The 12993-nt window shown below is 43.6% G+C and overlaps 1 protein-coding gene across 11 annotated transcripts in view; it reads left to right on the top strand.

Moving 5' to 3' along the window:
* Positions 1–12993, top strand: part of IQSEC1 (IQ motif and Sec7 domain ArfGEF 1) — a 1344709-nt gene that overhangs the window by 1223160 nt on the left and 108556 nt on the right. For all 11 annotated transcript variants that reach the window (XM_082266155.1, XM_082266158.1, XM_082266162.1 and 8 more), the window contains one exon: positions 8465–8626. In XM_082266155.1, the coding sequence (XP_082122281.1) occupies positions 8465–8626 (162 nt within the window). The remainder of the gene's footprint in view (positions 1–8464; positions 8627–12993) is intronic.

Genomic DNA, 12993 nt, shown 5'->3' with positions numbered 1-12993 from the left:
AGAATTGGTGTCATTCTCAAAACTTGTGGCCAGGGCTGGTATTTACTTTGCGCTTTAGAAACCATCATGTGAACATATCAGAGACATTCCCCTCTCTACTATTGGCCACAAGGTGGTATTCCTTGTTGCAATCACCTCTGCAAGGTTAGTATCTGAACTGGCGACAATATTCTTTCTGCTTTTGGATTGGTACATATTTGTTCTGAGGCCCACAACTTCCTTCATACATAAGGTAGTTTCTGCCTTTCACCTAAATCAGGACATCATTCTTCTGTTCCTCTGTCTGCCTTCACTTCGCTGAAAGGGAATTTCCTTCTATTTTCTGGATGTGGTTCAAGCTCTGAGAATATTTCAGCTACTGCTTTTTTCAGAAAGACTGATTCTCTTTTTGTTATCCTGGATGGCCCCTGGAAGGGTTCTTCCTTCGCCTTCCACCATCTCTAATGGGTTAAGGCAGACCACCATCCAAGCTTATGGTTTCAAGGATCAGGTCCATTACTGTAGAGGAGCACTCTACTACATCTGTGAGTACTTCTTTTCGGCATCAAGCAACTGTTTCCCAGATTTGCAAGGCTGACACTTGGTCTTCTGTTCACAGAAGTTTTATCAGGTGAATGTTGAGGCCTTAGCTAATGCCAGCTTGTAGGTTTCTTAAAGCAACTCTTTAAGCTGCAAGCAATGCCCAAATCTGTGTTGTTCTTTCTTTTACTGGTTAGTGTTTGTTTGCTGTTTAACCCATGCTTCAGTTGGACTGCTATTTGGACGTCCCAAAAGAGAAAGAATTCCTTTGTCCCTCAATAGACGAGAAAGAAAATAGAATTTATGTACTCACTGTAGAATTTCTACCATGGAGTCCATTGATGGATACAGGTTCCACCTCTCTGTGTCTATGATCATACTCTCAGTGCTGCTTTGTTTCTAAACTGAGGCATCATGGTAGTAAGAGAGTGTATCCTGGAGTGGCCTACATTTTTTTTTGCTTGCCAATGTTTATCCAATCCTCCTGTAGGCAGTAATAAAACCTGAAAGTGAAAGACTCTCTGTGCTCCTCAAATTCCAAGAAAAGGATTTTATGGTGAGTGAAAAAATCCTAATTTGTGTGATTTTGGTGGCCATGCAGGCAAACACTGTAAAAAATCACTAATTTCACAGGATAAAATAGAAAGGAAGCAGCCAACCTGTCCAGTTGACATTCCCCTGAGAGCAGAAGGCCGGAGGCGTTCTGGTTCACTGTATAGACATGAGATCATTAAAAATATTCATATAACCCAAGTGTCATCTTGTGTGTATGAGCAACCTAAAGTGTGATAAGCTCAGTTGTCATTCAGTGTCTAGATATTATTATACTGCAAGGATATCCTTTGTCTTGACCATATACCTGTGTGGAAGATTAAGCGGGCATCCTCTTGTTCACAGTAATTAAAGTGAACCTTTATGTACAGTATAAATACGTTTTTTTTTTAATAATGATATTTTGAAAAACTACTATACAGTACTGCCCTTGCATTGTATAGTACATAGATTTGTTTAGGCCGGCTCTAAGGAAATGTATTATATTTGCAGACGCTTGCATATTTCATACTTGTTTGGCCTGTAAGGCAGGTATGTGATTTTCACCACTTTGTACATATATATTTATCACTTATATATAGTAATTTCAGCCTGCAGACTATGTACAGTATTTTACAGAATGCCTCCTGCTAAACAATGTATTCAATTGACATGATGTGTGTGTAGAGTCCACAGAGTTGTTGTGTTTACCGTGTGCAGGGCATGCCTCCCAACATTATGAAATGGTAGGAAGGACAGCACAAAATATGTACAGTATATACAACCTTGCCATATCCCTATATTAGGAGCCATGAGGAAATAAATTAGAACTCAAGGCAAATATTTTCATTTTCATTTTAGATCGAGTAACGTAGAATTCCAACCCCTGTCAGTTTTCTATACCACCTGTGTGCAACTGGGGAGATTTACCCTGGATTCCTGTCCAACCCTCTAAAGTGAGGGAAACTGGTTTTCTTTAGGGTTACCAGAACTAGTGTCCCGGTTGGAAGATTTCCCCTTTATTCCTGTTTTGGTTCACTTTCAGCGATAACACTAAACATGACAAATAGAGAGGGTGAATTCAGTACTCAAGTGAATATGGCAACGCTGCAACCACCCTGCAACTGTCTGTAATGCGCATGGTTGTGACGCTCTAGTGCAGCATTTATGGGTTTAAAACAGGTGATGGGGAGGTGACATATTGCCTTATCACCTATCAAGCGCCTCTGAAATTAGATCCATCGTGGATCGCTTCTCAGAGGTGCAGCAGTGGTAGCCACACCTCTAAATGCGGCCTAGGACAGAAAAGAGGATTGGTTAAATCTGCTTTTTAGAGTACATGCACATTGGACTTAAAAAAAACGCTGCTTGTACAGGAGTTTTGCGTTTTGAATGTAGGGCTTCTACAAGCAAAACATCCTAATGTACGTGGATATATAGGAGAACATTGAGCAGCTTGCTCGATGTTATCCTATGAATCCATGTGCATAAGGACGTTTAGAGGCATATTTTAAGCTCAGCATTTAGAGACAGAAAAAAATCCTTCTGGTTTGCGTTTTTGAGAGGAGTATTCTGGCAGAAAAAAAAACTCGCTAAACACTTGTAAAATAACGCTCTATATGGGTTATTTTGCCAAAAGATACTCGTGTTTTTTAAACCTGGTTACATAGTTACATAGTTAGTGAGGTTGAAAAAAGACATCAGTCCATCCAGTTCAACCTATGATGTGTGTGTGTGTTTGCTTTTAGCCGTACATTGTATACCCCTGTATGTTGTGGTCTTTAAGGTGTCCATCTAACAGTTTTTTGAAACTATCAATGCTCCCTGCTGATACGACTGCTTGTGGAAGAGAATTCCACATCCTTACCGCTCTTACAGTGAAGAACCCCTTACGCACTTTAAGGTTAAACCGCCTTTCCTCTAGTTTTAGTGAGTGGCCACGTGTCTTATTGTATCTCCTTTCTCTGAATAGTTTGTTCCTTATGCTCGGGTCGCCAGTACAGTATTTGTACATTGATATCATATCCCCCCTCAATCGTCTCTTCTCCAGAGAGAATAAGTTCAGGGCTTGTAGTCTTTCTTCATAGCTGATGTCCTCCATCCCCCTAATTATTTTTGTTGCCCTTCTCTGGACTTTCTCCAGTTCCAGCACATCCTTTCTGAGGACCGGTGCCCAGAACTGGACAGCATACTCCAGATGTGGCCGGACCAGAGTCTTGTAGAGCGGGAGAATAATCTCTTTATTTCTGGAGTGAATCCCCTTTTTTATACATCCCAGTATTCTGTTGGCTTTGCTTGCGGCGGCCTGGCATTGCATGCCACTGCCAAGCCTGTTGTCTACCAGTACCCCTAAGTCCTTTTCCATCCTAGACTGACCCAGAGGTTCCCCCCCTAGCGAGTAGCTTGCTTTCTGGTTTCTGGCCCCCAAGTGCATTACTTTACATTTTTCAACATTAAATCTCATCTGCCATGTAGTTGCCCACTCCGTTATTTTGTTCAGGTCCGCTTGCAAGGTTTCCACATCCTGCATAGAAGATATTGGCATGCCTAATTTAGTATCATCTGCAAATACTGAGATTGTACTCGATATCCCCTCCTCCAGATCATTTATGAATAAATTAAACAGGATTGGTCCCAGGACAGAACCCTGGGGGACCCCACTTTCCACAACCGCCCAATCCGAGTACTCCCCATTAATCACCACCCTCTGTACTCTCCCCTGGAGCCAGTTCTCTATCCAGGTACTCACCTTATGGTCCATACCTATCTTCCTTAGTTTGTACAGTAAGCGTTTGTGGGGAACGGTGTCGAAGGCCTTTGCAAAGTCCAGATACACCACATCCACAGGCTTACCCTTATCTAGGTGGCAGCTCACTTCATCATAGAAGGTTAATAGATTGGTTTGGCACGAACGATTTTTCATGAATCCGTGCTGATTAATACTTATAATACCGTTTTCATTACTAAAGTCTTGTATGTGGTCCCTTAACATCCCCTCCAATATTTTGCAGACTACAGATGTTAGGCTGATCGGCCTATAGTTACCCGTGATATATCTCGGCCCCTTTTTAAATATTGGTACCACGTTGGCTTTTTTCCAATCAGCTGGCACCATACCCGTCTGTAAACTATCCTTAAAGATCAAGAATAATGGTCTAGCAATCACCTGGCTGAGCTCTTTAAGAACCCTCGGGTGCAAGCCATCCGGTCCCGGGGATTTATTTATGTTAAGCTTCTCTAGTTTAGCTCTAAGTCTATCTTCTGTTAGCCATGGCGGCACTTCCTGAGGTGTATTATTTAGTTCGGCCTTACAAGCTGGGTTCGTGTAGCCCCCCGACTCCTTTGTGAAGACTGAAGAAAAGAAATTATTTAACACTTCCGCCTTTTCTCTGTCCTCAGTGGCCATTTTTCCTTTATCATCTTTTATTGGGCCAATGTGTTCTGGCCTCGCTTTCTTACTGTTTATATACTTAAAGAACTTCTTGGGGTTCTTTTTACTCTCCTCCGCTATATGTCTCTCGTGTTCTATTTTAGCCGCCCTGATTTCATCTTTACATTTCTTATTACACTCTTTATAATGCTTAAATGCTGCCACTGACCCCCCAGTCTTGTATTTTTTGAAGGCCTTTTCTTTAGCTCTAATATACATTTTTATGTTGGAGTTTAGCCACCCAGGGTTTAGTTTTGCTCTTTTAAATTTATTTCCCTGTGGAATGCACTGGCCCACCCCCTTGTTAAGTATGCTCTTGAAGCACTCCCATTTTTCCTCCGTGTTCTTTGTTCCCAGGGTTCTATCCCATTTTATATTTTCTAGCAGTGAGCGCAGTTTAGGGAAATAAGTTTGCAAATGACAGTTGGCTACCTTTTGGGCCTGTGTCAGCGAACTTGTTTGTTTCAAGCAGGTTTTACTCCCTCTCTCTCCTATAGGTACTCCATTGTTTTCTGCCTTGTCAGGAGTAAGGACCTTGTTCCTTGCTGGGATCTCTGGTCCTGACAAAATTTTCTCTTTTAGATTTATATTTTCTCCTGGTTTTTGCCGTGAGATCTACAATCAACTGCTGGACTTGGCGACAGGCTGGATAATCTAGATCCAGTGATCACACTATTCTGGCCAGCGAGCGCGTGCAGACCTCAGCTCCATGCTAGGTCAGCCACGACATAGCCCCACCGGACAAGGGCTGGCCTGCGAGTTAAATGCCCGAGGTCGCATACGACCGGGTCTCGGCCCAAGTCGCAGCATTCCTGGCTGACAGCCCCCCCATTTCGATGGCAAGGGGTTCTGTCTGGAGTGGTGCCCACCTAGTTCCTGGTATGGTGAGTAGCTTTCTCACCTCTCCCCTTGGAGGGTTTTGGGGTGGACATAAGCCCCTCCATGAGACGATCGGACCCCCGGGTTGCCCTCCTTCCAGTCATGCAACCCCCTTCATCTGTCCCCCCATCCCACTCCCCTTCACTTTTGTTGGGGCTGTGTGGGTGGTCTGGTCCACCTCCTGGGGTGGGGGCAGGGTGCTATGATGGCAATGAGGGTGGTGGTGGGGCACCGCCGGGTTATTGGCTGTGCAGGGGGGGCTGTACCTGGTGGGGGCTCCTGCCAGGGCCCCTGTCCTGCCTGGGCCTGCCCTTGAGGCCTAGGGATCCCTCATGAGTCCATGGGAGCCTTGTGGTGCTGCCATTTTGTTATAGCCTTGTGCTGCAATGCATGGCGGCCATGTTTATGTTGTCCGGCAGCCATTTTGCAGTGGTCTGCCATAGAAAACAGCGGCGGACATGTCTGTGGAGCCTTCTGAGCGGCACTTTCAGCGGTGGGAGCCCCTCCTCACCCCCTGGTGCTGACTCCTGGATCCTTTTGTTTCCTGATCACTGCTTGTGCAGTGCAGATTCTCCTGGTGGCTGCAGTACCAGGTTTCTGCAGAACGGTGAGTCTGGTGGGATCCTCTCCCTCTCTGCTTCAGGACGATTGGTGCCCTGTGACTGGCAACTGGTTGATGCTGCCAGAGCAGTGGGGGTTGTCCATTAGCAGTGTTTTACACTTTTTTGTGGGGTCCCCCTGGTGACTCATGGAGTCTTTGGAGCACATCTCCCCACCTGATCCCCTCTCTGGGGCTGCGGGGCTCTCCGAGTCCCATCCATCCATCGATGCACTGACAGCGGTCCTGGAGTTCTTTGTATCACAGGTGGAGGTGGCTTTTGGGCGATGGGCTGGCATAAAGCGCCCCCTGCCTTCCACTGTCTCAGCTGTCTCATCCGATCCTGAATCTGATTCGGCCACCGCAGACGTGGGTCACCCTGCTGGGTCTGCCACCACGCACCCCGAGTCCTCAGATAGTGAGTAGGGTTCCTCCACTCCGGCAACTGCGCTGGTGGACGAACTGATTGTATCTGTACTTGAGACTTAAAGCTGGAGGACACAGTAAGGTTCTTACCCTCCGGTAAGGTTCTTCCTTCAAACGTGCGACTGTTCCAGTCCGCTTACAGGCTCTTTTTGGGGCGGTGCAAGACCTTTTACTTAAAGGGTGATGATTCCGACTTCAGGACGTTTTCAGGGGTTTTACTCAAACCTGTTTACAGTCCCCAGGAATGAAGTCAAGGTGCGTCCAATTCTGGACTTCAAGGCGCTGAACTGCTTTATGCGGGTGCAGAAGTTCAGAATGGAGTCCATTCACATGGTGGTGGCTTCCCTACATCAGGGGGATTTTCTGGCCTCCCATCGAGATCAAAGACACTTACCTTCACATTCCAATAAATGTTGGTATCTATCGCTTCCTCCGCTTTGCCATGGGAGAGGAGCATTATCAGTTTGTGGCGTCACCCTTTGGTCTTGCCTCTGCTCCTCGGGTCTTCACGAAAGTGTTGGCCCCTGTGCTAGCATTGTTACGCCACAGTACTGGGCTACTGGGATGACCATGATGACCATGATGTAGAAGGCCTTTACACATTGGAGCTCTTCACCATGTATAAAACTCTTGGAGGGTAGCCTGTTTATTAATATTTGTATTTCTTTCCTCAAGCTGAGAAGAGAAATGGATTAAATACAAGGTGAATGGCCACACCGTGTATTTGTCCCTTTTGACTTGTTAAATATAATATTTAAAATATAAAGCAAAATATAAAGCATTTTCTTATAGCTGTTTCATAAAATCAAAGCTAAATCTTGTGAGCTGATACTTTCCTGTACTCTCTACTTTAGCTGACTGTTGTTGTTTACATTGTTCTTCGCTATCTTTAAGGACTAAAGAGCCATGTGTCTCTGTAAAAATAATTAGAAAAGGGTAGGGTTCCATTGTTCGGTTTTCTTTCCTTTTTCCTGATCCAGAAGGGTGACTGAGCATTGTCATAGTAGGACTGGAGCTGTTACTGGAAGAAACCCAAAATTAAACTAAATGGTAAAAAAGGTTAAAAAAATTAAAAAAAGAAAAATAATGCAATCAGCACATCTAAGGACTGGTCAGTTGCAATCATTCAATGCAGAATATTCATTACACCAGTTAACTGTGACCCATAAAACACCCTGCACAGCTACAAACATTAACTTTTTCTGCTTCTGGAATCTGTGTATGTTTGCTCCATAGTCTTGCTGTTTTAGATATAAGAAGTACTTATCAATGGGTCATTCCTCAAGGGATTTCATACAATGACGTCAAACCACATGAGTAGCCAGCTTCTTCTACATAGGGAGGATGTATATATAGTTACATATATAGGTAAAAAAAAAAAAAAAAGACAAAAGTCAATCGAGTTCAACCAGCTTCACAGCTCTGCAGAAAAAAATGTGGGTGATTTTGTTTTGGCTAGTTGGATTGCTCTAATTGGCAAATTCGAGGCTAGCTTTAAAGCTGAATTCCAGGCAGATATAAAAGACACAAGCTAATGCAGCATGGTATTAATTGATACCTTCTTAGAATGCAATTGGTGTAAGCACCAGAATTTCCATTCCCTGCACAGCAGAGCTTCGACTAGGGAGGGAGAAGCCGCACAAGAAGCCAATCACTTATGCTGCAGTGCAATAGCATGCTGATAGGAAGAACATAGTGACTGAGGCATGAGCTCATCAGTGTGCTGCTTTTCCTTTCACTGTCCAGTCACAGGCTATAAGTGGAGAGGAAAAATGTAAGTGTTGCTGAACTGCAGCAGAGACCAAATAGGTTGTCTTTCCTGCCAGATATGGCTGTGTGGTATAGATGGCCTATGTCAATCTCAGGATTGGGTGGAATACAAATTCTTTGTTAGGTAAACCATCTCTCTTTTAGGTATTCCATATGTGTACTAAGCTGTTTTTGGTGAAGGACATTTTGATAGATACTAGATATACATGTTGTATAAAATAACATAACAGTTTGTAGGAAATGAGGATATGTGGTATGAAATAGAAAATCCTCCTTTTCAGTAATGACCTTGGCTTGGTTTGTTCTCTCAGGAAACCAGAAAAAGGGGTTCAGTATCTCATTGAACGAGGCTTTGTACCCGACACCCCAGTTGGAGTGGCTCACTTCCTCCTGCAGAGAAAAGGACTCAGCCGACAAATGATTGGAGAATTTCTGGGCAACAGGCAAAAGCAGTTCAACAGAGATGTGCTTGAGTGAGTATTATTTAATTGTAAATGATTGCTAAGAGATTATAATTTTGCTCTAGTTTCGCTGTTATACAGCACTTCTTGACTAGCAATTTGGCTTTTTATCTAGAGAGGCTAATATGTTTAAAAGTACAAATGGGGTGCTGGGCACTCTTAAAGTGTCTCTCCAGCCTAAAATGACAAACTGTCCTTTGAAAGCTTCTCAGAACATGTGTATTGACAGTAGATTTCATTTTCACAATCTTACAGTATATGTACTTTTACCTGTTGATGCTGCTGTTCCCATTATTAATTTATTATGTTCTCCACTGGGCCGACAACAAGGATTAGCCTCTTTTAAAATGGCTGATCCCCCAAGCGTTGTCAGAATCTGGAAGTATAATCGCTTCATTGTGTATTCCAAAGTCTCTGAATGTCAGAGGCTTTTTCCACGATGCATGTGCTAAATTTTCCTGAGCTGTTGCACCACTGTTAGAAATGCTGTAGAGAATCAGAGGAAGTGTACTACAGGTACATCGCTGTTGGCCGTCATTAGTCAGCCAGGCCAGTCTTTAGAGGGATCCCAACTTTAATGCTGGGATACACCCAGATGCCTGGCTAGCGCCTGGCTCAACCTCTCAGCATGCCCTCTCTGCTTACTGAAGACCGAGAACTGAGCAATCAGTGGTCTTTGATCACTGAGTTCTTGGTTTTAAAGGCATTTGGAGACAGATGCAGTCTCACACTAATGCTACATCCACCTAGGTGAGTATATATAGTTATTTTGAAATCCCATACTTCACTTCACTCTGACTGTTGGACCATCCCCCATTAAGCACATTCAAAGACATCTCTCAAGCTCTTGACCTGCTCAGACATGCCCTATTGGCCATATACAACACTTTGTGACCCCTTCAGATGACTTCTGCCCCCATTTTCTCAAACAAATGGAACAATCTGAACTAAACTTTTAGGAGAAAAAATACTACATCATGTAGTTTGCATACAGGTCTTCCGTCTCCAGCAGGCTCCAGGATTGTTAAAAACCAAACAAGCCTCAACGCTCACTCCGATACCTAATAATGTTTCTAGCGATGCTGCTCTCCTTGAGCTGGGAAACTCTAAATCACTAAAAAAACAGAAACAAAGGAGGGTGCAAACGCCTAGTGCATTACCTTTAACACAAATTTAAATATATTAAAAAGCCAAAAACATACTAACAAACATGAGAAGATTAAAAGCATATCTAATCACAACTACAGCATCGGGGATATCCAAATCACTGTAGTTGGAAACTGACACGTTTCGGGAGACAAGCCCCCCTCCTCAGAGCTTATCCAACTTGCTACAGTCACCATTTATATAATATTTTTTTTTTCCTGGATTGTTATCTTCAATCCAATGACTGTTAGAGGTGTCCCCAGGCTAAGGGGTTCCCTATCACAGACTTTTTGGTCCTGTCTTTTACTACAACCCTACTGGAAGAAAAAACAGAACCTAATCACCACACTTACAGGGATTACCTTTGGTGAAAACCCCACGGCCTGTCTTTTGCACCTTGGCTTGCTCCCAAAGAAACAGTATTAACATTTTATATTTCCCATTGGTTTAATGTAACAAAATCCTAGATACTAGTCATGTGGAAAGATACCACACCTCCTACTCTCAATCAAGGGGTCTCTGCAGTTAAAGTCCAACTGAAGGGAAAGTAAAAAATCCTCCCTTGTAGTGCAGTTGTCCTGCACTGCATAGCCAAAACTATATTGGCTCTACTTCTCCTATGGATCACATTAGTGCAGTTCGTTTGGCACTCCTGTGGCCCATTTTTCCGCCGACAGTGAGGTAAAATCTTCTGTTGGCTGACCTCACTTAGCCGGTCCAGGCTCTGGAAAGATCCTGACTTTCCAGTCACGATCCACCGAGATGCCTGGACTGGCAGCTGGCTCAGCCTCTCAGCATGTTGCTGAGAGTCTGAGCCAGCCCCTCCACAGCCCAGTGCTCCTGTTTGCTGTAACTGCTTTTAAAGTGTTTTCTGGAGTTTGGCCTCACTTTGTTAATGTATTCAAATATTGCTAGTCCATCTTCCACTACTCTCCACCCAGACTGACAATGCAGCTGTCCAAAGGTGCCCCGTTTGCTCATTCTTTCAGAGTAGGGGCACTGTAAAACAGAAGGTGTGTTACTGACCAGATCACCATGGGAAAAGGCCTAAAAAAAATGAATTTCAGCCATCACATGTAATAATTAGTAAACTGCAATGTATTACATTTTTGGTTTTGGGTTTAGTATCACTTTAAATGCCAAACAAACTTGATTAGTGAGCTGGGGTAGTGGAGTGGACCACTTAGTTTGGATCTGTTGGTATCTGGTCCTAGAGGTAGTTCTGAGGGTTGAATAATATGTGGAGACTAGTTTAGAGGTATGGGGTTAATTGAATTTGACCTCAGCTGCAAGCCGAAGTTGATAAATAGTGAAATGGTAACTTAGAGGGTAGACCAAATTTTTCCAGCATTTGAAATAATGACACGTTTTTTGAGGGGAGTAAAGTGACAAAGAAATGTTATACTATAAGAAGCTCTGTATGCCTGGAACAGACAGGAGTTCTGGCAAGGAAGGGATTGACCGTACAAGGTTATGAGGTGAAATTGGCCATTGTTCCCTAAAAATTTTTTTTCATATATAGAGAAATATGGAGAAGGAGGTATTTAACATGGTTGTCCCTGGAAAGGGAGGTACTTTACTTCTTTATACTGGGTTATGTAGGGATTTATAAGAGGTCCCTATGGTGGTTTCAGTTGGGAGGCATGCATTAGTCGGAGTATGCTAGTCATTGATATGTGCTAGTTATGAGGCTAAGTATAAAAATGTGGAAAAGCTAAGCCCACAGTGTGTTGGTAATTTTTTTTTCCTGAGTGATCCTAGGATTTGGTCTCTGCCAAAGCAAGGTTGCACAAATGGTGCCTGTTTTCTTAAAGATGTAGACATGTATTCTGCAGGGGCCTTAGCTAGGATATAAAAAAATTTAGGTAGGAATCATCTTTAGCATATTGACTGTACCCATAAGATCCAGAAGGAGGTCCGTTCATTGTTTCGTTTTCTGTTGTAGTGGAAAGACAAGAACTAACTTCTAATATGCCCTTTCAATGCTACAAAAATGTGAATGTCTGCAATGTGAAAAAAGGAACCTCCTAATAAAAAGGGAGTGATTCACCAGATAATGAAAAAATCAACCATAGCTGAAGTGAGCAAAACAGGAAGAGAAATACTTACATTTCTGGACCCCATGCCATCTTTACAAAGAGTAGACATAAGCCCTGGGTGAATAACTAAACTTTCTGCTCCCCATTACTGTTATCTCTGTTTAATGCACAGAATACCTGCACTGCTGGTCACACACACCCTAATTTACCACATATCAGGGGGTTTAGGAAGATAGAGGGGATTGCCAATCTGCACTTTTTCCCCAGACTGCCCCCCCCCCCCCCCATAATCACCTTTCCTTTATAATTCCTTCATTTTCTCCACCAGACTTCACACCCCTATCCACCTTAACCCAAAAAACCCCTTGCAGATACATCACTGGGGAATTCTCACAGACCTCCGCTTCCTCCTTTTGCATGCACAGTAGTTGCTTGCTACAACCACGTAGAAGTCAAACTCCGGCTACCACTTTGTGCAGTTACAGCAACAGTTTTTTTTTTATTTGGGATAAAGAATTTACATGAATGAACAAAAGCTAATCATTGTAAGCACCCCTGTCAGTGGTAAATGATTTGTCCCAACCTTCAACTGCCACTTTTGCTTGACAACTTGGTCTGTTAAAGGAAATTGAAAAATAACAGACTTACTGGTCGAAGCAACATGTGAAAATAAAGGTACAGGTAACATTTAATTGTGGTTTTTCACATTGAAAATAGTGGCGGCAATGTTTTTAAAGTTATATGATGGTTATTTCAGCGGTGGGAGCCCCTCCTCATCCCCTAGTGCTGGCGCCTGGATCTTTCTCTTCCTGATTGCCATTAATGCAGTGCAGATTCTCCTGGTGGCTGGGGTGCCTGGTTTCTGCGGAGTGGTGAGTGTGGTGGGGTCCTCTCCCTCTCTGCTGAGGATCGATTGGTGCTCTATGACTGTTAACCGGGTGGTGCTGCTATAGCGGTGAGGGTTGTACCTTAGCAGTGTTTTAAACCTTTTTGTGGAGGCCCCCTGGTTACTCATGGAGTATTTGAAGCACATCTCCCCACCTGATACCTTTTCTGGGGCTCTGGAGTCCTCCGGGTCCCATCCATCCATCTCTGCAGTTTGCCTGGTGCTGTAAGTGCCTGATCGGTGGTGGTGATTATTTTTTTTTCTCCCTCTATGCTATAGCAGTGGTAGTGCTCTGTGCTGGACCCTGT

This window comes from Pelophylax lessonae, assembly GCF_965119305.1.
Source record: "Pelophylax lessonae genome assembly, chromosome: 8".
Taxonomy (NCBI): domain Eukaryota; kingdom Metazoa; phylum Chordata; class Amphibia; order Anura; family Ranidae; genus Pelophylax; species Pelophylax lessonae.
This window is presented reverse-complemented; position numbering and strand designations above follow the sequence as displayed.